General features: G+C 33.5%; 1 protein-coding gene across 1 annotated transcript in view; it reads left to right on the top strand.

The window, feature by feature from the left end:
- The window catches only part of IQCM (IQ motif containing M), a 398,588-nt gene that overhangs the window by 142,576 nt on the left and 228,216 nt on the right, over positions 1–27,796 (top strand). Inside the window, 1 exon segment of the mRNA XM_007999956.3 lies at positions 12,721–12,788. Coding sequence (XP_007998147.3) covers positions 12,721–12,788 — 68 coding nt within the window.

Raw genomic sequence — 27,796 nt, 5'->3', positions numbered from 1 at the left:
TGTATCCATTAAACAATAGATGGATCTTTAGTTTTACACCTTTAGGCTAATGAGCTGTTAGAATGATCTGGAATAACAAATATAGAGCTACATAAAGGCAAAGTTGTATAACACATGCAGCAGCAGTGGTAATAGTTGTAGCTTATATTAGTTGTATAGATCCATAATCCTTTATTTGAAACTCTTGGGCCTACACATATGTAAGAATTCTGAAAATTTTAAATTTTAGAAAGGTAAGAAGATAAGTGGATTCACAATCAAACCAGTAATTACACTTGCTAATATTTGTTGCATATGCATATTCTCATTAGGTGGTAGACAGAAGCCATTATATAGGCCTTGTGTTGGTCAGTTTAGATCAGGTTTTGCCACCCAAAATCAGGTGTTAAGTTTTGCCCTTATGTATGTTACGAAAAATTTGTTGGTTTTCAGAGCTTTTTATATTTCAGAGTCTTAGAATTGTAGACTTGTAGCAGTAGTACTAATAATAATAGTAGTGGTGGTAGTAGTTGGTGAAGGAGACCAGGAAGGATGAGGAGATGAGAACGCACATGTCACAAGTGTGCATATATACACATAGTTCAAAAGCAGTGAAAAACACAGCTATAATATTAAGAAGAGGAAAAAGGGTAAAAAATACTGAATTTAGGATGTTGTCTACATTTTGCTGTAATTTTTTTTCTATATTGACAACAAAGACTCATACAGTCCTTAATTTCTTTGTTCTGAAATTGACTTTTTTTTTTTTTTTAACCATTCATCTTCTCTGAAATCAGTGGCCATTCTCATTTTGTCAGGGAGTTTTCTTGTTGATTTCTCTTCTTCTATTTTCTAACACCCTCTAACACTCATTGGAAGACAACTTTTTCAACCACAGGCAAGGCATGTTGCATTGGCTAGGTGGAAGGATTGAGTCTATCATAGGAACACAAACCCAAAACTCCAACACTTACGGGATCCTAGTAATGAAGAATAGGTCACAAATGTTAAGACCTGGTTGGTAGTAATTAAGAGGCTACACCAAGTTTTTGTGTTAGGAAATATCAAACAATTGATGCCATATTAATGATGAAAGATTATTTTAAGATGCTTGAGTCCTCAGTGATTGTTTCCTAATCTGATTCCAGTTTTACTCTTGAACCTAACATGTAAGATAACTTTTAACCTTTGCCTTTTAACATTTGTCTTTTATCATGTGTTAAGATTTTTTAAAATTATGCTTTCAATACATATATTTTGAAGAAAACTCAGATAAGCAAAATAAGAAAATCAACCATAATTAGTATAACGATACTTAATAGCCACTATTTTTTCAAAATTAATCTTACTGTATAGATTAATATATTTCTTACCATGAAATCAATGACAGCAATATCCTATTTATGGAAATAAATTGTTTTTTGGTTATTTGGCAATTGAACAGTGCTTTGGCAAAATGTAATACACTGTATTTGTAGTAAAGTTTTTGTAGATTTAATATTTTTACAATAAATTCCTTGCAGTGGAATTTTTGGTACCTCTCCTATTCTCACCTTTTTGCTTTGTCTTTTGTTATATACTGTTAAATTGCCCTCTAAATAGTGTTGGTTTTGAATTTTTTGGATTTTTTATTGATTCTTCTATTCCAAAACAAGAGTGCATAAAAAAAGACAAACTGATAACCAACAAAAAATAGATAATCATATATGAAAAGGGCTTAGCATAGTATTAGTGGGTTATAGTAAGGACTTACTATATTATAGCTATTATTAACTTTACTAAATTATTTAAAAAATTATTACATTCTTTCATGAAGAATTTATGATACCTTATAAAAATCTATACAACATGAAATGTTACATAAATAAAGACATCAGGTGTTATGGAAAAGAAAATGGAGAATAAGAAATTAAGATTTAGGTAAGTATACAGATTCGGAATTTGGTATATTAGATGTTTGTAATAAGAAGGCCATAAATTTGGCTGTGGACATTTTAGCAATTAATAAAAGAGGATATAATTTTTGGTCACTTGATTCAGAGTGTTTCCATAAAATAAATGCAAACAAACCAGAAATATGTCCATGTAGATGATAATGAAGAGGGTACTATGAAATCAATGTAATGAATAGTTATCTCACCATATGCATGGGGGATTGGTTCCAGTGTCCAAATTAGTATTCGAGGTTCTGAATTGATATTCAGCAGATACCAAATTCCAGTAATGTTCAAATTCCTTATATAAAGTGGCATAGTAATTTTTGTATAACTTATACACACCCGCCCCTATACTTTACATCATCTCTAGCTTACTTACAATACATAGTATGATGTAAATACCATGTAAATAGTTGTTATACTCTATTGGTTTTTTCCTTGTATATTTTGATTGATGTATTCTAATTTCTTATTGTTTTGTAAAAAGCATATATATGTATTTTTTCCTTTTTTTTTTTTTTGGTCACCCAGGCTGGAGTGCAGTGGCGCTATCTCTGCTCACAGCAAGCTCTGCCTCCCAGGTTCATGCCATTCTCCCGCCTCAGCCTCCCAAGTAGCTGGGACTACAGGCGCCCACCACCATGCCTGGCTAATTTTGTTTTTGTATTTTTAGTAGACAGAGTTTCACCGTGTTAGCCAGGATGGTCTCGATCTCCTGACCTCGTGATCCACCCATCTCAGCTTCCCAAAGTGCTGAGATTACAGGCGTGAGCCACCACGTCTGGCCATAAAAAAACATATTTCTAATCCACTGTTGGTTGAATCTGCAGATGCAGAGCTAGCAGATATGAAGCGTTGACTGTAATGTACTAAGACATATACTTTCATAAAATGTAGTAGTATACTAAATATTGACCCTCATTTTATTTATAAGCCTGAAGTGCAATTTGGTGGAAGCACTTTTTCAGGGGTGGGAGGGATTGGAGGTGTTGGCTGTTATGGAGGTGGTGTGGAAACAATATTATCCTAGAACAGTTGGCCATCCTTATCCATAGGTTCTGCATCTATGGATTCAACCAACTGCAGATCAAATATATATATATTTTAAATTGCATCTGTACGGAACATGTACAGCCTTTTCTTCTTGCCATTTCTGCCTAAACAGTAGCACAACTATTTTGTTTAATTGTGTCATTGTTTGTTTAAGTTTACCTACATGCTGTCTTAGTTTCAATTAGAGATAGATTTGAAGGTATCTTGAGGAGTGGAGGAATATATTTTTGGCCCTGTCTACTCTATGTGTTGTCCATGGGTCAGTAGCATTGTTATCACCTAGGAATTTGTTAGAAATGTAGAATCTTAGGCCTCAACCTGATCTATTGAATCAGAAGATCTGTAGTGATTTATAAGTACTTTAAAGTTTGAGAAACACTGTTTTAAAAGATTCTCCATAAATTATTCATATTAAGTGAGCTTTTTATAAGTAGTGACAATGTGTATGAGGTAATTTTTTTTCTAATAAATACCTGAAGTGCAGAAATTCTATGAATTTAGTCATGGTGTGGGGTAGGAATTCATTTCTCTGTGAAAGTTGAGGAATGAGATAATACCGAATCAAATATATTAGAAATACATTCTCAAATAATGAAATAGGACCACAGTTGATGTCAAAATTTTCCTGAAACAAATTTCCAGATATTTGGATAATAGAGCTTTCACCCAAATGGATTAATCTGGACAGTTTCAACAAGCTGATATATTTATGTAAGCTTATCCTGAGTCTCTAGGAATCAGATCCGTGGTGATTTATAAGCACATTAAAGTTTGAGAATCACTGTTTTAGATAATTCTCCATCAATGTCCTCCAAACAAGGAGTGATAGTTGAGTTGTAGTTGGGAGGCTAGGGCAGCCTTTGACCCCAATGCATTTGATTGGCAGCTGTAAGTCCCACTAAGATTAATTCCCAGAGACTCACTAGAAAATCACTGGATCTTTTCTTAATAAATAAACAATGTAGAAGACAAAATTGCTGACTGCTAAGTAATTAAAAATCGAATGCGAACTCCATTATTGTATTTTTTCACTGTATTCTGTTTTCATAGATTAAAAACTTCCTGCCTATAACCCCAATTTAACTTTCTGAACTAGTATATGGAATTTGAATCCTATCCATCTCTTACTTGTGGAATCAAGGTAAGGATACTAAATTTTTCAGTTTCCTCAGGAAAAGTGGGAATAAAACATCTGCTTTGCAGAGTCTTTGTGAAGATTGAAGATAATACACATAAAGCACAAAGCAGGCTCTAATTGTTAGATATAACGATTTATTAGTTCTGTGGTGCAGCTCCAGACCTGCCACATAGAATATAAATCTCATAATAATAGCAAAACTCATCATTGAGAATGGATTTACATTCAAATTAGTCCTGAATAAGTACACAAATAAAAAGGATCGAATTCAATTTTTAAAAATACTGTCCAATTTATAGCTGAATTGTTTAGTAATAAATAACTACTCAGGAGCCTCCCTTAAAATCCAAAGTTGGGAATCATGTTCAAAACCAAATAATCAACATGTATAGTTTTAAGCATCAACTTCAACATCAATATGAACACAAATATATTAAAATGCCCCAAATTATAAAATGGCAATTCATTTCTTCAATCTGCCCTTTAAATATAAAGTTTTAATTCCAGTTAATAAAAAATTAGTAACAAGTATTACATACTCTTACACTTTAAAACTTCAGAATAAAGTAATGAACACCTGGCAGCAACTGTTTGTTGCTTGGCATTCTTCAATCTTAGAGTTTACAAAACATACACAAACCACAGGAGAAATTTGAATCCATATAACCTTCTAGGAAGTTGTAATATATCTGCCAAACTTATGGGTTTTCAAATCTTTTTATCACAGGGTGATATGCTCAATTAAAGCTCAAGGAATATTTCCACAATTTTATTAAACATTTTCTATTGTTTTATATGTCAGTCATTTAAAAGAGCATATATATGTATACCTGCATGTGTATGAAGGAATAATACTCAAAAAGACCCACAAAGCTTAAGGATTAGAACATTGTGTGTCTTTTTCCTTCTCTTCATATCCTGAGGAAACATCTCCTTAATTTTATGTTAATGATTCTCTTACATTTTTGTACAATTTTAGCACATGTACACACATTTCTAATTAGTATTTTGTTCACTTTTGCTTGGTTATAACTTTGTGTAAATGGAATCATCATTTCTTCACTGTCTGTTTTGCTCAATGTATTTTTGTGATCCATTCATCTTTATTGATGTGGTTATGTAATCCCATGGTTCATTCATTTCTATCAATGCACAACATCCCATTGAATAAATATACTCTAATTTATTTATCCTTTCTATAGCTGAGAGATATTTGGCTTTTAAAAAAGTTATTTCTTATTGTGAAAAAATCTGCTACAAGCATTCTTTTATATATCTCCTGAAACATAGGCGTGAGAGTTTCTCTAGGGCAAGCACTCCTAACATCAATATAAACCTACATTCTGTTGCATCTGGGATGGCATATATATACATACATATACACACACACACACGTGTGTGTGTATATATATACGTATATATATACACGTATATATATATATGCTATTCAGTCTTGGGAGCAGATGGGCAAGGCCTGCACAGTGGGAGCTCAATAACTGATTATTGATTACCTGAATAATTGATTGCCACTAGCTGTAAGTAGCTCCTCTATTTACTCCACTGACTCCTATAATCCCTAGCCATGGAATGACTGTGCTGTCAAGTGGGCATAGGTTCAACTTTTCCAGGCAATAGCAAACAGCTTTCCACTCTCAGAAACAGTTTATGAGAGTCTCCATTGCTTCATATACTTGGAAACAATTAATATTGTCAAAGTTTTAACCTTCGCCAATTTGGCAGTTATGAAATTATATTTCTTTGTGATTTTAATTTACATTTTCCTAATGACACATAAAATTGAGAATTTTTATATGTTTCTCGGCCATTATTTATTTCTTCTTTGTGAACATCTCATGGTTGTGTTTTAAAAAATGTATTTATATTCATTTCTTTCATTTCATTTTTTGCCCTTTATTTGTTCTTTCCATTTTGTACTTGTTATTTGCCCAAGAAGAAGAAATAAAAATACTTCTCTTATTTTTTGAAAAGACACATTTTAGCCTCTTGTGCTATCTTTCCTTTCTACTAGCTTGGCATTTTATTTTTGTTTTTATTTTTTTATAAATGGTTAATCTGTAGATTTTAATGTATTTTACTTTAAACTTCCTACTTTCTTATTCCACACAGCAATGGTGGATTGACTTAACTTCTAGAATTTAGTTCTTTCCTTTTTAAAACCTCAAAAATTAGACACAATTATTTTGTTTCATTGTGTCATTGTTTGTGAAAGTTTATCTATATGCTTACCAATTATTTTACTTGCCATTACATCTAGCATCACAGACCTCTTGGATAATTTTCCTTCTTGAACTACATCCTTTAGAAGTACCATTAGTAAGGGTCAGTTGGCAGAAAACTTCAATTGATAATGTATTTTTTCTTCCTCTCAACCATACTTTCTTAGCATTTTGAAGTTATCATTCTTCTGTCTTCCGGCTACCATTGTTGCTGGGGAAAAAAAAAGATGTTTGTCAAGTTGTCTTTCTTTTGTAGGTAATCTGTCTATGTACTCTATTTCTAAGAACTTTTTTTTTTTTTTCCATTCTGTGGTTTTGTTATGAGGTGTGTAAGTGTAGTCTATTTTGAACTATTCTCCATTTTTGTTGGCCTTCTTATATCTGAAAATCAGTGTCAGCAATTCTGAGAACAAAACCCCCAAACACAAATCTCTGCCGTTATATTTTCAAATGCTGTTTGTCTTCTATAATTTCTGTATAAAACTCTAATTAAAAATTGTATGAATCTCTAGGTCAGGCGCAGTGGCTCACACCTGTAATCCCAGCACTTTGGGAGGCTAAGGCAGGCAGATCATTTGAGGTCAAGAGTTAGAGACCAGTCTAGCTAACATGGCAAAAACCCATCTCTACTAAAAATACAAAAATTAGCTGGCCATGGTGGCATGGGCCTATAATCCCATCTACTCAGGAGGCTGAGGCAGGAGAATTGAACCTGGAGGCAGAGGTTGTAGTGAGCTGAGATCACACCACTGCACTCCAGCCTGGGCAACAAAGCAAAACTCCGTTTCAAAAAAATTATAATAAATAAATAAATAAAAATACAAAACAAAAGCAAAAAGCAAAAAACAAAACAACAAGAAAAAACTTTATAAATCTCTAATCAGACATATGTGAGTCATTCACTTGTCCTTGTCCTTGCTCTTTTTCCTCTTTTAATATTTGCCATCTCTTTGTCTCACTGCTGCAAACTAGATTTTTTTAATCCTTTGTAGTTTATACTCTAGATGATCAGTTCTCTTTTTATCTGTGTCTATAATTTTCTTTTGTTATTCACTGAATTTCCAGTTTTAAATATTATGTGTTTTATTTTTATAATGTTGATTGTTACTTTCCAAGTCTGCTCAATCAATTTTGATAATTTTTTTTGTTTCTTCAATATATTTCTCTAAACATGAAGAAATGGAATTTCATTCTTATTTTATAGTCTGTACATGATAATTACAATATATTTAGTCTTTGAGGTTCTGTTCTGAATATGTAGGTTCTGATTCCTTGATTGCTGCTTTCTCATATTTACTGAATTTCCTGATTTTGAGCTAATTGTTCTTGGTATTTTATTGTGAGAATTCTTAGAAGCCTGGGTTAAACTGCAATCTAAAAATGATTGATAAAATTGCTTTTACCTGGTGCTTTAGGGCACTACTAAGGTGAGATCACTTTTATTCTAAATTTTCGAACCTTTTTGGTGGGGGCCCAGAGTTGTAGCACATTACAGTAATGTGAATTGAACCTCTAGATCTAGATAAATGGTATATTGTCATTAGAAATTCCTAGAGAACTTCTAGGAATTTTACCTCTTCACCTAGAGCCAAGGTCATAGTGTGCACGTGGTCTCACAGTCTCTGTCTTTCTACAGGGCAACTTTAAAATCTTGGTTTATGCCTTAAGTCTACTGCCCTACCAAGACCTGGGTTTTATGAGTATTTTTCTTAGATTTGAATTTCCTTGGTACTCTGGGTTCCAATGTTTGCCTCCAATGACTGCAGGGCATGCAGGTCATTAAAACCTAGGCTCTAAGCTGTCAGGAATTGCTATACCATCCCCAAGGTAAAGACAAGCTTCTGAACTTATAAAATAGTATTTTCAACATTTCAGTGTTTGACCAGAATGGAATTCCATTACTTTCCCATCAGCTCAGCCATGCATTAAACAACATCTTTTATTTTTATGTTTTTAGAATTTATTGTTGGATTATGTTGAGATTTGTTACTATGAACATATTCCTAGAAACAGCAATCCCTTTGTATCTTTTTTCAAATGGATTCCAACCTTTACAGGGGCTTATGTTGGGATGCAAAGTTGCCTGTCCATTTCCCTCCTTCTCTTCAGCCTGTGTATTGCCTCCTACACTTAGCTTAAACACCTACATAAATGAGTAAATTTCTGTAGTTTTAATTTTTTGTTAAAGTTAAAGAAATTTTCTGTAGTGACTGGTAGATGACAACCTATATTTTTCTGTGTCGTCTTCTCCAGTCTTTCCTAATCTGAAAGTTGAATGGCTTTTTGAAGCCATGGCTACTACAGAGTGACCAGCATTATCTTTGGGATACCTTCACATCTGTAAAGAAATGTAAAGGGAATACTACACTTAAGACCACCTTCTAAAGTGGAGGCTGGTCTGGCTCCATGAGAAGATTCTGGGGACTTATGGTTTTCACATGTCTATCATAACTACCATGGGTGGTTATATGGCTTTTAAACCATACTGTGGTTTATGTGCATTCTTGGAAGCTCTCAAATTCAAGAATATAAAGAGATTGGCTTGTGAAAAATCTCAGAAAGATGTGTTGAGTGCCTTCTGATTCTGCATGTGTGCAAGTGATTGACAGTTTTTCTGTTTAAACCATTGCAGTAGTGGCATAAAGAATACAGCTCACTGCTATTTCACAGAAGGCGCTAGGGACGTGACTGACTTCTTCAGAGCAAATGCTAGTGTTAATAGCCCAGTCTGGCAGAAAAAAACTCTTCAGTGTACTTCACATGTTTTAATATATAATTTGTAATTTTATATGTGTTTGCAATTAATAATTTTCTCTTCACAGTACCTATTTAAACAAATCTTTCGTTTTACCTTGAGTGATGTGTTTATTAATGTTTCTGGTAGGGTCACCAGGCTGTTTAAAACCATGAAAACCCCTTCCTACTTAAAAAGTACCCTTTAACCACATTTGGGAGTAAGTGTTTGGGTATAATAGGCCAATTATAAATGAGATATTTTATAATTTTATGCCAATAGGAGTTAAATGAAATATGTCTACAATTAAGATGCAAAAATTGAAGACTAAAGATTTATGGTTTATCAATGAAAGAATTTAACCATTAGACCATGAAGGAATTGTCAAAAGAAAAAAAAAATCCAAACGAGATTTGAAAAGAGGAAGGGAATTGATGGATTAGACAGGTGCTTTTTAAGAAAGAAGCCTCAGGTGTAAAAATATTGTGTAAATTATCAGAAACTTGGTACCAGTTAAACTGTGGGATTTGAGAAAATATGTGGGGAAAAGGAGTATGAAAAGTAGTTTTCAATACATCTATTTAGGTTGTTACAAAAATTTGAAAAATTTACCAGGGGAGTTTAATAAATGACTTACATCTTCAGCCAAATGTTTAGGATGTGTCACTCCAAATGCATTGGCATGGGAAGACCAGGTGTTTAAAGAAGGATTATAAATCATTCTGCTATAAAGACACATGCACACGTATGTTTATTGCAGCACTATTCACAATAGCAAAGACTTGGAACCAACCCAAATGGCTATCAATGATAGACTGGATAAAGAAAATGTGTCACATATACACCATGGAATACTATGCAGACACAAAAAAGGGTGAGTTCATGTCCTTTGCAGGGACATGGATGAAGCTGCAAACCATCATTCTCAGCAAACTAACACAGGAACAGAAAACCAAACACAGCATCTTCTCACTCATAAGTGGGAGTTGAACAATGAGAACACATGGAGACAGGGAGGGCAGCATCACACACTAGGGCCTGTTAGGGAGTGGGGGCTAGGGGAGGGATAGCATTAGGAGAGATACCTAATATATATGACGGGTTGATGGGTGCAGCAAACCACCATGGCATGTGTGTACCTATGTAACAAATCTGCATGTTCTGTACTTGTATCCCAGAACTTATAGTATAATAATAAAAAAAGAAGTTGAAGGAAGCAGATAGTGGCTGTGTAAAGAGGAGAGAAAGAATTTGAGAGAAAATAGAGGTGAAATATCAAGGCAGAATGGACTTGAGATGTCAATATATAAGTGTGTAGAAGACTAACACTTAGAAAAACACCAGACCCTTTATAACAAAGGCAATATTTACTTTGCAAAAAGGAAAGCAAAAAAAAAAAAAAAAAAAAAAAAAAAAAAATCAATTGCTAATTATGTTAGGTAGAAAACATCAATGGAGGTTGCAAAGACAGTGAAATTGGAAGAGAGAAAATAGAATCACAGAGGACATCTAAAGAAAGGAAATCCTCAGGAATGTTTGTCTGAGATTGTTTTACTTAGCAGCCTTCACATTTGCCACCCCTCATTATGGAGAATGTGCCAATTGAGTTAGTCTGGCCAAGAAGGAAGGAGTTGAAAAAAAGATGAAGTTGGCAAGTGTAAACAGTAGTAGCACAGAAGGACAGTGTATCCCAAGCCAAGTGTATTGTTTTGTGTAAAAGTATGAAATATCAAGATCAACAATAGTTTTTGGCCATTAGTATTTTTATAGCCATGAAAATGTGTCACGGAACATCTTGATGGAGACATTTAAAATATAGGAGGTCCTGCTTCCTGCTTTATTATCATTTACATGTTGTACATGTATTTTAAAATATACAGTATTATTCTTGAGGATGATTGTTTAATTTGAAAAAGGAAACATGATCAAAGAATTCTAATGTAACAAATATTGAGAGATGATGCACAACAATTTTCTGGGTTATTATTGTGTTCCAGGAGAAAGGTCAATCTTAGTGCTTAAGAAGTGAATGCCATGAAATGAAATTAATATTTACAAATAAGATTGCATCTGAGATGGCAGCATAAGTCAGAATGAAGCTTAACTCAGTATAAGAGATTTGCGATTTGTTTAAATTGTTTTAGAAATCAGTGTATGTCTTAATGCTGAATATTTTTGCAAGATAAACACAACTTTCTTCCACATTTCATCTTTACATTGGCTCTTTATATCTCCTGAGAGTTTATAGAGGAGACATTTTTGGCTTTAGTTGTCAATGACACCTTTGAAACTTAAAATGCAAAACTAAAATAAGCACTTTTCTTGTGGTATCATGAACACACCATATATCACTGACCAATAAATTTCTGTTACTGACTTCTGAGAGAGTCTGAGGGAGACAACACTAACAGCTCAAAATTCCCTAATCATTTTACTCATTTATCAAGTTTACTTCAAATTCCTCTTCCCATTTTTTAAAAGCTATTTTATACAAAAATTGTACTGGAAGATTATAAAGTAAGTATGCAAGCCATCAGTGGCTGTAGCTATCAATTTTACATTTGGACCATACCGAATGACCAGACAACCAATCGCCCAGTTTTTCTGGGGTCTTATAGAATTATCTTCCCCAGTTATTCTTCTTATCTTTGACTAATATTGAAGGATTATATAAGAAAAATTCATAAATTGTTGGAAGTGATGCTGCTGAAGCTGGTACATTATACCAGGTTTATTTGAAAAACCTATGGAAACAATTTTTCACTGAATATATTTGTTTTATTATAGACATTGTGAATGTTAGAACTACTGTTTTATTTGTTACTATGTGTATTAGTGTGTTATGGGTACCATAAGAAAATACCACAGACTGGGTGACTTCAACAACATAAATTTATTTTCTTACCATTCTAGGGGCTGGAAGCCCAAGATTAAGGTGTCTGTGAGGTTGGTTTATCCTAATATTTCTCTCCTTGGCTTGAAGATGTCCATCTTCTTATTGTGCCCTCACGTGACCTTTTCTTGGGTATCTTTTCCTCGTCTTATAAGGTCATCAGTCTTGTTGAATTAGGCCCTGCCCTTTTGACCTCATACAACCGTAGTTACTTCATTAAAGACCTTATCTTCAAATACAGTCACATTGTGGGGCTAGGGCTTTGACATATGGAAGCACAATTAAGTCCATGACACCTCAATAGTTAGGTTTTTGACAGCCAGATTTCAAATATCACAAATTATCAGAACATATTTGGCATTATTTTTCTACCCATATTTTCCCCTTCACTGGATTTTATTTCCCTTTTGCATATGTACTGTATTTATTAAAAGCCATCTTAAATCTCTTTTGTAAGACAGAGGACAAATAAATAAATAAAAGTCTCATCTATAATAGAGTTGTAAGGATATTTGCTCATTAAAATAACTAGTAGAAACTGTATTCTTGGGTGCTAAAATGTTCTGAAGGAGGTCCAACAGTCATACCCCTCTGAGTATACTAACAAATGTATATTAATATGTAGATTTATAATATATATTATAATGATTCTCCCTTTGATAATGTAACAGAACATCAATGGAATTAAAATTTTATAGCTGATGACATTGTTTTTCTACTTACGTCAACTCTTCTTTTCCTTATTATAGAAAACCTTTAAAGCCTTTATTAAAAAGGAGCAAAAACCTATCAAGCCAGAACCACAATCACAACCCAGGTATATCTTTTATATAATAGAAAAATGTAAATTAATGCCCTCATTTTTGATGTTATCAATGTAATTGCTGACTTTAATACCTAGGTTTAAAGAAGTATAGGTTGTTGAAAGCTCAGGTTTTTAATACATATTTTTCAATGTGGCCTTTTAATTTGACTGAGGAAAGGAGAAAAATACTTTTTTTTTAGTGTTTTAGTAATCAGTTAGTAGACCCAGCTGAGGTTTTACTTTTCAGTATCTAGGAGAAAGCAGTGGAAACATTTAATTTGCCATAAATGACAGTAAATGCCGTAAATGACAGTAAATGACACTGCGTATGTTTTAGCTATTTTTTTGTTTATTAGAAACTATGTACCACAATTCACTATGATTAAGCATGCATTTGCATTTTCAATGACTCTATTAAAAATTCTTAGATAGCTTTGCTACTTTATATACTTTGCTACTTTATATACTTTGTTGATAAACTGTTTTGAAAACATCGATTTTGTGAGACAGATTAGAGTGTGAGATTGAAAGAAGCAGTTGTGGAAAGTTAACAATGAAGTTTCTGAAAAGGGCAGGTTTCATACTTGTGTTTTCTTATTCACTGGGAATACATTCATTTATTAATCATAAATGATTATAAACTATAAAAAGGAATATTTGAAGGCACTGCAGAGCGATGGCATGTGGACAGAAACTGGAGGGAAACTATTTGACTCGAAAGAAAGGAACAGCAATGAATACGATCCCCATTTATCTAGCTTTTCCAACGTCATGCAATGTAAGATAGTGAGACCTTAGGCAGAAAACGTCAGTGTTAATGGTGTGAAATGTCAGAAGACAGAGTTTAGAGCTGCCAAAATGACTAAAAGTTGATTAGGAAATTTCATAGAAGGAGAAAACCACAGAGAGAGGAGTCCCAATTCTGTGTACAAACTCTTCTAAAATTATGGGCTGACTCCTGAATTGTGCATGTGTAGAAAAGACTTCAAGAAAGTGCATCCTAAAGGAACAGCTTGCATAGTTCTCAATTTCTTCATCTGTTTACATAGAAAGAAAAAAAGTTTTTTTCTTTTTTTTGGATGTTGGAATTAGCAGAGAAGGGCTTTAAAGCAGTTACTATAAATGTTCAAAACTTAAAAAGGTGTTCATAGTAACAGGAGATCCCCAGTGCACAAATAAAAGCTATACAAAAGAATCAAATGAAAATTCTACATATAGCAGATTTGAACAAACTATTAATTAACTTGCCATAAATGACAGTTATGGAAGGCTACATCCAATAATGTAGAATATACATTATTTTTAACAGCACATGTAACAGGCATTATAAAGATAAGAACAGAAAGCAATGAAATAGAAATTAGGGAAGCAATAAATCAAATTAATAAAGCACATTCATCTTTGGAAAGATTAATAAAATTTATGTGCTCTTTTTAAGACCAGTTTTAAAAAAGAAGAGATAAAACACAAATTGCCAATATCAGGAATGAAAGAGAGGGCATCATTATATATCCTATAGACATTAAAATGATAATAAAAAATCCGTAAATAACTTCATGTCAGTTGCATTTAAGAGGTAGTCCAATGTTTTTGAAAAGATAGCATACCAAAACTGACACATGAAGAAATAGAAAATCTGAATGACCTGTGTCTACTAAAGAAATTGAATTTGTTTTCATAAACTTTTCCACAGAGAGACTTCCTTTAAAGAAAATAAATTATAACTGTCCCATGTACATTATTTTGAAAATATTTGATGGTGTTCAAAGCAGTTTGTTCTTGCATAAGTCCTTTTCCTAGAAATATTCTTTACCTGGTTAATTTGATTGGGAAGCGTTTATTTTTTTCTTACAGATGTTACTAAGTTAAAATTACTCCAGCCATTTCAATGATAAAAAATTGGACAGCCTCCAAGATGAGCGTTTATTATAGTTATTTCCCTGGAACCAGCCAGCCAGTCAGATAATCTGAACTCTAAACATTTTTCTGTATAGTCTACCTTCTGTAAGTTTTTCAGGGATGTCTTAAATATTTTAAAGAATGATGGCTGAAGGAATTTGAGACATCACTTGGTTCAATCCTTCTGTTTTCCAATTAGGAAAACTGGGATAAAAAGATTTAGTGACTTCTTCAAGGTCCTGAAAGTGAAAAACAGAACCGTGACTAGAATCTAACTCTCACCTCACAGCATAGTGATATTCTTAGTCAATCATGCTTCTTTTATACCATTTGTATCTTAAATTTTAGTAGACTTTATGATGATTACTTAAGAGAGTTAAATTGAAACTATGCTTAATAAATTATTAAACTTGAGTGGCTCTAGTGATTTAAAAAGTATTACTAGCATAGAATCATAGAGAAAGAGAGAGAGAAACATAAAAGAGTGAAATTGAATGTGAAAATAAAGCAAAGTAGTGAACAATATAAAACTGTATATGTATATAAGTGAGATTTTATATATGTCTATATAAAATACACAAACATACTTAATTGGAAATATTTAAGTAAATCAATATTGATTCTCTTCTTTATTTGAAATCCTGTACCATTTCTATCATAAAAATTCCATGAAACTTTAGAATCCACATGTTGGATTTATAGCTTTGCCTCAAGAACTTTTCTTGTTACAGAGGAATTTCCCATATATTTTTCAGCTAGAGGTTTCCTTAGAGCCTACATGAGGTAGAGTATATTATAACCTTCCATCAGTCATCAGTCAACTTCTATAAAGTACTGGCCAATTTCTAAAGTACTTTTGCGTTTCAAGGGTAAAAATATGTCACACGTATATTACTATTGCCAGGCTACAGTAAATATAAGAGAGTCTGTTTTCCCCTGTCTCTTCTTAGTTGTAGAAAAAAAGATGATGGAATTAATTTACACATACCCACAAGCTTTGCGGGAACCCTTTACAGTTGGCAAATAGGACTGGTTTATGTACCCACTCAGCAGTATTTTTTTTAAAGGAGGCAGTCACTTGGCTGTTAAAAAGTGGGAGTGGGGAAGTTAAGCACACTAAAAATGCTGCAGCAGCACTTGGTCTGGAATTACTGCTAATGTGAACACCCACTCCTATTCTTGGTTGCCTTATATGGATAAACAGTGGTGGATAAGCCAGAGTCCTGGTTGTTTCTTTCCTAATCTTCAATGATCACAAATCTAAAAAGCAAATTTCACATTCATTTGTCATTGTTGTTGTTCATCTTCCTGTTTTCTTCAACTGTAGACATTTCAATATTCAGAAAGGGAAGAAAAGATGGTTCTATAGTGTTTGGGTACGTTTGTTTGTACAAATATATGTACAAGTATATATAAGATTTTCCCTTAGAAGCATTATTAAACAAAGAGCTATAATGTTAAAATTGCACACATTTAGAATGAATTTACTGGGTTCAAAAGACTACATAGTGAATACAGATACTTGATTTAATTTGGGGGTTCTTAAATATATTTATTTTTATGAGAAAAAGATTATATTTTGCTATCATTTTATAATTCTGCTATATAAGTATTCATTTCATATACACCTCAGCCCAACATTTATAGTAAATTATTTTCATAGATGAAAACTTACAAAACAAAATTGTTTAATGTCTGAATTTTTCTACTTCCTCAATATTTTAATTTATATTACACATTTTCAAATTGTTAGAACTCCATAAGTTTCTGAAAGTTGTTAGAAATTCATAAGATTAAAATATGTTTAAGAAATTCTAAAACCATTTTTAAAGGAAAAGAAGTTTATGTTAAACATTTCAAAGAAAGCCAACAAATCTCAGTTCAATCAGAATTGCCAAAGGAACATTTTTCTGTTTTTTAAATAAAATATCTTTTTTTTTAAAAAAAAAATAAATACCCTAAACCAGATAGAATTAGATTGAAATAAATGTTCTTAATTTTTAGTTTAAATAAATGTAATGTGTACATGATTGATAGTGTATACATTTATTTATAAAAAATAAAGGTAAATATTATTTTGTGATGAAGTGGGATCTCATCTTTTCCTAGCATCATATTTTTCTACTTCTTTATTAATATATTTTCTCTTTTTTAATATAGTATCTTTAATATAAAGTATCAAAAACAGTTTATATTATTAGCTAAAGGGAAATAATGCATTGAGAGTTCATTCTTAATACCTAAGCAAACACTGTGAACCAGAAGCTGTATAGATTATAATTCTACTATTGTGATTTATAATTGTACTATTGTGGTTATTGTTATTTTATTTTCTATAAGAAAAAATACTTTATATATAATGTTCCTTGAGGTCTACTTGAATTTGTTTAGTACCTCTAACCATATTTCAAAAGTCTACATTTTCCTTAAGCTAACCTATTGCATTCCATGAATAAAACATTCTTTTGATTTTTTTTTTTTTTTTGCAGTGAGCTGTTAATCCTTTCTAGATTAATATGACTTCAGTGATAAATTTTCCTTTTTTTGAACTTCTAAAGCTCATAATTGTTTTTAAAAATGCTTGACTGATTTCCAGGTATAGAATATAACAATTGATGGGTCTTTAATTCATAGAGGAAAAACATTCTATTGTTGATTCATAATATTAAATTTGTGATTGTGATTAAGTTCAGAGGCTGGTCATCAGCCTTTCATCTTTTTAGCATTTAATTTGCTTTAATTCTTGATATAAGTGTCAGCATTTAAATTTACAATCTATGAAGTAAGTGTACTGTTTTGGAACTTTTGAGTTTTCCTTATTTTCAAAAAATCTTTAGAATTTCAAGTATTATTATAGTTCATTTAAGTATGTAGATAAGGAATAATTGTATTCTTCCTTCTTCCTATTTCGTAGCATACTGGAATTAAAATGATAATAAGATATGACACTAATATCTTTCTGAAAGGCAAATTGAATTGCCAATTCTAAATATTTTCTTATTTGATATAGTGGTATATGGTACATCAACTTACATACCTAAGTATAAAATTCACGTTTCAGAGTCCAGATATTTATGTAGGTCCTTGAATGTTTCCCTTTTATCTTGAAAAGTACTGTATTCTCTTTGTCACCATTATTTTTTTTTTTTCCTGAAAGAGATCAAGTCCTCTTATTTTATCTCAAAACAATCTTACAATTTCCTACCTAAAAACTTTTCTTTGGTCTCTTCTGAAATTTTGTTACCTATGAATAGAAAGTTAGCCTGCTTCTCATTAGACATCTTTTGTCAATAGGTTCTTCTGGGTCAGTGCCTATCCTAAGCATTGTTTGAAAATAAATATATGGTGAATAACATTTCTCAGGTGACCTCCACTTGTGTGTTCTGTCTTTGCAGAATTACAGACTTTGAGAGTTTGAGGAAACTTAAAGGTTTTCTACGGAAACTCTCTTTCCAAAGGACAAATCTCCTCTATAACACTGTACACACTTAGACTCTACTCGCAAAATCCAGAGATTCATAATACCTCCATTCAAGTGGCATCTCATTTAATTCAAAGGACTGCTCTGATTTTTAGACAGTTGTCTGATTTAAGCTTAATACCGATCTCTCTTGAACTGGTATCCCTTGGTCTTCTAGAAGTCACCCCTCCTTACCAACTTTTTCTTTTCTGATTAATCCCCTTAGCCTATTTCAACTATATATGTATATATAACATCTTCATTGGATGGTAGTTCAAACTGTCTTGGACAAAAATGGGGCTTGACTGATCCATCTAAATAGGAATTACAAGGGGGCAGGATATGGTCGCTCTTTGTTCTTTGTATTGGTTTAGCATCTTGGGCTCAGATGACTCAAGGACTCAAGTAATGTCTTCAGGATGCATTGTCTTTTCTTTCATTTTTAATCTCTGCTTGGCTTTTATTCCTCCTTCTATAGAATTTTTCTCCATGTAGCAAGGAAAATGGGTAGCTCCCAGGTATCTAATTCACTTCTCATTCTTACCAAAATGGCGGTGTTGTATTACCACAAAAAATAAAAAACAAAAACAAAAGCAACAAACAACCCCCCACCAAACTTCCCCCTTCCAAAACAGAAAGCACCCCGCCCCTCCTCTTCTCTTCACACACACACACACACACACACACACACACACACACACAGAAATATTCTGGCTGACTTCCCACCTTGGAAGACATGACCAGCCCTAGACAAATCATGGGAGAGTCACATGACTGGAGTGGGGAAGTTCAATTCTCGAATAAGAGGTGCTAGACAGAGGAAAGAAACAGATGCTCACTGTACTAAAAAATATCCCCATTAAAATATGATGCTTAAGAAAGAACACAGTATTTCAAATAAAATTTTAGTAGCACAATGTAAAGTGGATCCCAACCCTAGACCCTGTACATCGACTCGTGAAACCCATCATGTTAGCTTTGGGGGTCAACTTCCCAAGGGCAATAACTCATATTGATTTGAGTTCTGAAAAAAAGACGAGCCCTGAGAAATTTTCAGATATTCTAATGTGTTACCAATATATTCTCCCTTTCTCCTTCCTTCCTGTTCTTTCTCTACCTCTTTCTTTCTCTCTTCATCTATTATACAAAGAAAAGTAGACACTTTCAGGGATTCTGGGTATAGAAAGGAGATAGACCTGGAGATCATTATAAAATAGTGTTAATAACTACAATGAGGGAGGTAAGATATGTAACATCTTCAAGGTCATAGTGAAATTATTGTGCAGTCACACACACACAAATATATATATATGTGTGTGTATGTATATATATATGAACTGAAGTACTTTACAAGTAATTATGTTACATTTTGACTTAGCTTCTTGTCACATTTTCCTCAGATAATTACTATATGTCATTTTTTTAGTAACCCCTCCACCTGCAATGACATACTGTTTAAAATTGCGTATTCAATCCCTGCCAGAACTCCCCAACCACCAAATCCTACTTTATTTTTTACCATAGCACACATCATCTTCTAACATACTCTATTATTAACTTGCTTACTATGATTACTATTGAGCTATTCTACTGGAATATAAGCTCAGTGGGGACAGGGGAAGTTTTTTGTATTTTATTCAACAGGGTATCTTCAGCATTAGAATAGCACCTTACACAAGTAGTAATATAAATATGTATATAAATATTTGTTCAATTATTGAATCACCCTTTTAATATATTTTCTCTGCTATTTATAATGAATTTTCTTTATCTTCCATCTATGTATAGTTCTCATCTCAAGCTAGAAATTACAGACTGCTTCCTGGGCATCTTCACTGAAATATCCCATAACAACTTTTAAAAATTGAAATAGTTATGTGTTAGTTTTTCCATCCTTTTCTACTGTATTCTTTGTCTCAGTTAGAAATGATGGAGTCCCTCTTATCACTCAAGAACACCTAATCAACCTATATTTCCCTACCTTGTTTACAAAGATTTTATGAGAACTTTGAAAATTGCCTACCTGAAATTCAGACACATCAAAAATTATTTCCTGGTCTAGCAATATAGTAAGAAAAAGCAAAATAGTTACAAAATTAAATTAAAATAAATAAAATAAATTTAGCATGGCATGGCTTCTTCTTTTTATGTACATTCTAGCTCTTGGCACCACTGCTTCATTTGTTAAGTCCTCACCCAACATCCAATTAATAACTGATAGACTCTGAGATTTAATTTACTGGTCTAGAGTTTACAATATTTTATTCTTTTCTTTTTTAAGGTGAGGGCATTTGTCATTCTCCAGAATTCTCACATCACTTTTATTTTCCTGTTTCTCAAAGATAGCAGATCTGCAGATGTCTATGGAAAATTATTCACCTGAGCCCAGAAAATTTAACTAATTAAAAGAGGTCTCAGTTTTCCTTATGAGATCTTTTGTGGCTTGTGTTTCAGTTCTCTCCTATCAGTATCTGTTCTATCATTTTTAGTCTGATGGTTATTCTTTTTGAACATAGCAGAATCGAAATGGCCTGAAATACTGCATTTCAGATAAACTCTCAGATGATACTGATCAGCTGGTACTCAGACCACACTTTGAGTACTAAGCTAGGGAATATACTTAACTGTGTCCAGTACTTACTTTCCTGGTTCTGTCAATTCCTCGGATGACTTAGTTGCTTTCTGCTATGATTAGCTAGTTAATAGAGCTATAGTTAATTACCTTGATGATATCTCAGTGTCATGATCTTGGGATAGGATGAAGTCTTCAAAAGCAGCTGCTAGAGACTGCAACTCCTGAAAATGCTACCATCTCCAAACTCCCCCATATACCTCCAAATCAAGTGTTATTTAGCTGTACCTTAAGTCTTCTAGGCCTGTTTTCTTTAGGATTGCTTCTCAGTGATATGAGGCAAAAATAAAGATAACCAAATTTAAGGCAAGCAATTGCCTCTTATGCAAAGGTCCTGCCCAAGAGAGCTGCCCAAGAGATGCTGAAGCAGCAGCAGGGTCAGGCAGTGAACTGCTGGTAGCCCAGGCCTCTGAATGTGTCCAGAGTGTAACACTGGCATTAGTTACAAGGAATCAGAACGTCAGCATCACTAGTTTCCCAATCTAGCCTAATTTGATGGAAAAAAACACTGCTCTGATAGGCAGAACAAAGAGAACACAAAATAACCAGTTACTGATGGCTGGGCTCTCTGGTAAGCTGAGCGCATATTGGCTTCAGCTACAGGCTGAATCGGGGCCTTCTGCTTTCTCCCCTGGAATAGAAATGGCCTCATCTCTAGAAAAGTCAAGAGTGTACTTCCTCACTTGTAAGCATGGGACACACATAATTCCCCTAGTTTCTGCTGAAGGATGTAGCAGAGAGTAAGGAAACTGACTATAGGAAATCAGCAGCTGGGAAAGAGGACAACTGGGCCTGGTTCAAGAGGAAGGTATAGGTGCAACTTCTGCATGTAATAAGAAGAAAATTGTCCAAGGAGGAGCAAGCAGAATAGAGAAACAGAACACACATAAGTTCTCTTCTTTAAAACATAGTAATCCTACCTAATAGTGCAATAAGAATGAATTAAGTCTCCGGCAGGGAAAATTATATTTGCAATTGCTTTTTCATGGAGGAACACATTAAGAGGGTGAATAGAGAGGCAAAAGCATGGGGAAGTGGGCCAAAGGATCCTATCTGTCTCTAATCCAGATTACTCTCAGACTCTCCACAATTCTACTCCTCTAATAGGCTTTGCCTATGATTGCCTGACCATCATTCTGTGTGTTCCTGCTTGAGGGTATCCCCAATCTTTTGGAAATGGTAGTTCCTGATATATACGTGGTTGGGAATAAAACATTGAGTATAATATTAGAAATTGTTTTTAGAATCACCTTAATTGTGGACATTTATTTATTTTCTGGAGCCCTGTAATCTAAAGTCCCTATTCTAGGGATAAAGTATCTTATCTTTCACCCTTTTTTGAGCAGAGGTGAGAGAGATGGATGGGAGTAGGTAAAGTCAGCTCTTCTCCATGACTGACTAGAGTTTGGGTTGGGAGCAGAAGTATCCCAAGAGGAATAAATAACTGTGTTGGGATGAAGAGCAGAACAATTTACTATGTTCCCTTTTTCATAGATAAAAACTGACAACTCTGGTCACTCTGCCACTGAAAAATCAGCCCTCATCACACCTTTGGCATAAACACCCTAGTTATTTCAGTTGACTTCAATGACAATATTTTTCAGTATCCTACCAGTAAAACATGTAGGTACAATAAAATGGAGTTTCCAACATGTTTAGGTTAAAGAGAGTTCCCTAAAATGCATTATATATTAACTTGATTTAAAAAATCAGAATCTAGAAGTCTTAGCCAGAGCAATCAGGCAAGAGAATATAAAGATATAAAAGGTATCCAAATAACTAGAGAGGTCAAACTATTTCTTCTCATAGACGAAATGATTCTATACCTAGAAAACCCCATACCCTCTACCTAAAGGTTCCGTGATCTGATAAACTTCAGCAAAGTTTCGGGATACAAAATCAATGAACAAACATCACTGGTATTTCTATTCGCCAATGTCCAAGCTGACAGCCTAATTCAGGGACACAATTCCATTCACAGTAGCCACCGAAGGAATGAAATACCTACAGATACACCTAACCAGGGAGGTGAAAGATCTCTACAATGAGAATTACACAACACTGCTGAAAGAAATCAAAGATGACCCAAACAAATGGAAAAACATGCTCATTTATAGGAAGAATCAGTATTGTTAAAATGGCCACATCGCCCAAAGCAATTTACACATTTAATGCTAGTCCTATCAACTACCAGTATCTTTTTCACAGAATTAGAAAAAACTCTTTTAAAATTCATATGGAACCAAGAAAAGTGCCCAAATAGCCAAAGCAATGATAAGCAAAATGAACAAACCTGGAAGAATCACACTACCTGACTTCAAACTACACTATAAGGCTACAGTAACCAAACAGCACGATACTGGTACAAAAACAGACATATAGACCAAGGAGCAGATTAGAAAACTCAGAAATAAAGCTGCACACCTACAACCATCTGATCTTTGACAAACCCAACAATAACAAGCTATGGGGAAAGTTTTCCCTGTTCAATAAATGGTGCTGGGATAATTGGCTAGCTATATGCAGGAGATTAAAACTGGACCCTTCCTTTCATTATATACAAAAATCAACTCAGGATGGATTACAGACTTAAATGTAAAACCTAAAAGTATAAAAAATTCTAGAAGAAAACCTAGGAAATACCATTTTGGACATCAGCCCTGGCAAAGATTTCATGACTAGGACTCCAAAAGCAATTGCTACAAAAACAAAAATTTACAAATCAATCATAATTAAACTAAAGAGCTTCTGCACACAAAAGAAATTATAAACAGAGTAAACAGACAACCCACAGAATGGGAGAAAATGTTTGCAAACTATGCATCTGACAAAGGTCTTATATCCAGAATCTATAAGGAACTTAAATCAACAAGTAAAAAACAAGCAACCCCATTAAAAAGTGGGCAAAGGACATGAACAGACATTTTCCCCAAATTAAGACATATATGTGGCCAGTGAGCATATGAAAAATGCTTAACATCACTAATCATTGGAGAAATGCAAACCAAACCTTCAATGAGGTACTGTCTCACACCAGTAAGAATGGGTACTATTAAAAAGTCAAAAAATAAAAGATACTGGTGAGGTTGTGGAGAAAAGGGAGCACTTATACATTGCTGGTGGGAATGTAAATTGGTTCAGCCACTGTGGAAAGCAATTTGGAGACTTCTCAGAGAACTTAAACTATCATTCAACCTAGCAATCATTACTGGGTATGTACCCAAAGGAATATAAATTGTTCTATCATGAAGACACATGAACATGTATGTTCATGGCAGTGCTATTCACCATAGTAAAGACATGGAATCAACTTAAATGTCCATCAGTGGTGGACTAGATAAAGAAAATGTGGTGCATGTACACCATAGAATACTATGCAGTCATAAAAAGGACAAAATCCTATTCTTTGCAGCAACATGGATGCAGCTGGAGGCCATTATCCTAAGCGAATTAATACAGGAACGAAAAACCAAATACCACTTGGGTGATAGGTGCACTAAAATCTCAAACCTCACCACTATACAATTCATCCATGTAACCAAAAACACTTGTACTCTTAAAGCTACTGAAATAATAATAAAAAAGCAAATCAAGCTAAATATTGAGTACACATGGACACAAGGAAGGGAACAATAGACACGAGGGCCTACTTCAGGGTGGAGGGTGGGAGGAGAGTGAGGATCAAAAAACTTTTTAGGTACTGTGCTTATTACTTGGGTGACGAAATAATCTGTATTCCAAAACTCCATAACACAAAATACCATATACCCATATAAAAAACCTACACATGTACACCCTGAACCTGAAAAGTTGGAAAGAGAAAATCAGAATTGATTAAATTTGAATAAAAAGAGTATTCCTGGTTTTGCTTTTCCATTACGTGAAATGATAATTTCAACTTAATTTATAATAAGTAGTGCTCCTACAGAATGTTTATCTATGCCAGGAGGAAAGAAATGATTGTGTTTTTTGAACTGAATTTGGAATTTTAAAAGTATTTTGTTTTGAGGAAAATCTGTTGGAAAATTGAAACCAAGCTGCAGTAGTAGCAGTAATAACAATAAAACCCCTCTTTCCTTAGACATGAAATCATGCACCTGGAAAATGTCCTCTGCCTCCTGCACCCATGCCTGATTCTCTTCTCCCATATTGAGTGCCTTAAGCATTTTACTACCTGAAATGTTCTAACTAGGGATCTATATAGGTGGTAAAAGGTATCCTATCCAGAAATTCAAATTTTCTTAGAGATTTTAAATGGGATATCAATCTCCATCTTTTGATATGATCTAGTTAAACAGATTGCCGTGGACCTAGAAATAGTCAAAAATAGGAGGGCACTTGTTTTGGGGGGTTGGCATGGAGTAGCATTTTGAGGAATGATTGGGATACAAAAAAAGAACAGAAGGCACCCAAGAATTACATGTCCTTTAGGTATTTAAACTATTTTTAAAATTTGCCTGAATTAAAGTGACATTATCTTCCACTTCAGGAGGAGTGCATCTTATTTTAGAAAGTCCCAGGAATGCTGCTCTGATTTTTGAAGTGAACAGGTTTTACTAGCGTGAAGTACTGAACCCTTGGGAATATTTGGAAATGGAATAGTAAAATAGTAATGAGACAAAAGATGAATTTCACGAGCATGTATTATATTCCTCCCCTTAAAAATCTATATCACCCATGTTGAATTTAATGCATTGTTTTCAAACTTAACAGAAATCATTTAGGGGTTTAAAGTAGGCCACAAACTTGTTCCACTCATTACCCAAGTTACTTTCAAATCCCACATTCAAAGCACAAGAGTATCACATGTTTCTACTTCAAGGCTGCACGTACAGGAAACGAAAGCCCTCGACACAGCTTGGTAGCAGAAGATCCAAATCAGAGTAAATTGTGTAAATTATAACTAAATTGCAAAGCATTTGGACAAAGCAGGCATGCTAGTCTAATCAGGAAAGTGGTGATATTTACTTTTCGATAATGCAGGTTGGAAGAGGAATTGGGGGAGGGAGGCATCACAGATCTCTTTTCATATATTTCTGAACTTGGCAACCTGATCTGGTTTTGTCACAAATTTTCGGCTTGAAAAGTATTTGGCTTTTACAACAGCCAAAATAAGTATCCTTAATCACTTTCAACCTATGAACAGATGGGCAAACAGTGCTTTTATAAATGGAGCATACAAAATACTTCAATATCAGCCAAAACTAATTAGTAGCAATATCTGAACCAAACTCTAAAACTGATTTAGTGTTTAATATATATTATTGTATAAGCATTAGCAGTTGAAAAGAAATTCCCTGTTCAAATGTTTGCCAAGCTCAGGGTGTAGTGTTCGGACATGATTAACTTACTAATTAACTTATTGTATCTTTTCTCACATGTAATCTTGCATAATGATCTCTTCTCTCTCTGAACTATTTGATTTGATGCTTTGAGCATAGATTTGTCGAACTTCAAATGAAAAAGTAAAAGGCAGCCAGTCAGCCCTGTTCTTTCTCTCATTCTTAGAGTGACATTAGTAGGAGTTGGCGTGAAAACAAGTGAAGTGGTCTCTTCTATGATGAAAACTTGTTTTGTATCTTGCCTTTAATGACTCACATTTTTATTTTCATGAGAATTTTTTAAAGAGTTATATGGAGACTCTCTAGTGGCTAAAAATGTCTATAAAAATGACAATTTACTGTGTATCAAAATTCTATTAGGACATGGTAAAGAAAGATAAATTTAAAAATTACATTTGGAGGGTAAGCAAAGAATAATTACTATGATTCTCTAACTCAGAGGAGGTCACTTAGTCTCCATGTATCTGACAATCATAATATGTTTCCCGTATCTCATCTACAGCTCATTCTTATACAAAGAATGAACATAAAGTCCATGGCATAAAATTGAACATTTCTGTAATAGTCTCTCTGTATTTGCGATATGACTGCATCTTTCAATACTCCTGAAACAAACAAATGAATGAAAACCTCAAGCCAGTTACCCAAGGCATCCTAACTATTGAGGATTGGCTACTGTCAATACCAGTCTTTCTGTTGTCATGACATAATTTTGTCCTCCTTTGATTTCATCACACACACAATCAAGAGGGCTTGGAATTATGGCTATACTACTTATAACTTTATCTCATCTATAAAATCAGGATAATATTTATCCAACAAAACTTTTTTTTTTAATTTTTATTTTATTTTTTTGAGCCAGGGTCTCACTAGGTTGCCTAGGTTAGTTTCTCACTCCTGGGCTCAAGCAGTTCTCCTGTCTAAGCCACCTGACTTGCTGAGATTACAGGTGCACGTCACTGACTCCATCCCTAACAATGCTATTTTGAAGATTGAAGGAGAAAGTATGTCTGAAATAAATGCTTAATAAAAGATTGTTACTACCACTACTGCTGATATTAATGGATTTAATTATTATACTTTAACTTTACACAGTGAATGCTAGCCTATTTCAGGAAATATGAAAAAATTAGAAAACAAGAAACAAATTATCATTTTTCTTTACAACCTATTTTTTTTTTTTTTTTTATAACCCAACATCTAATCAGGAATTTGCATCAGTTTTACTGAAGGAGTCAATGAAACAATCTTTGAAGGAAGGTCCTGAATAGGAGTTCCTTGGAAATAATGGTCATGATTCCTATCCATTCTTGATTTAGAAATACTGAGTTAATATAACCACTAATAATATTTGGCATGGTTTAATAGTCTTTTATAGATATGTATATAAATATATATATATAACTTTTTTAAAGTTACAATTATGTAATGCATGTAATTTAATATCCTTATTCTTTTAATATCAATTTTTGAAATGACAAGCATTTACTCAAATTATTATGTAATCTTCATAAACAACACCTTTATTACCTCATAATAGTCTATGGATTGGCTCTAACACAATTTACTTAGATATCTGTTTCTAATTTTTTTTCTACTATAAATGAAACTGTGGATGGATATCTTCATGCATATCGCTTTTTTCATACTTAGGGGAAATTTCCAAAAAGGAAATTACTAGGTTGTA

The sequence above is a fragment of the Chlorocebus sabaeus genome, chromosome 7 (assembly GCF_047675955.1).
Source record: "Chlorocebus sabaeus isolate Y175 chromosome 7, mChlSab1.0.hap1, whole genome shotgun sequence".
NCBI lineage: Eukaryota > Metazoa > Chordata > Mammalia > Primates > Cercopithecidae > Chlorocebus > Chlorocebus sabaeus.
This window is presented reverse-complemented; position numbering and strand designations above follow the sequence as displayed.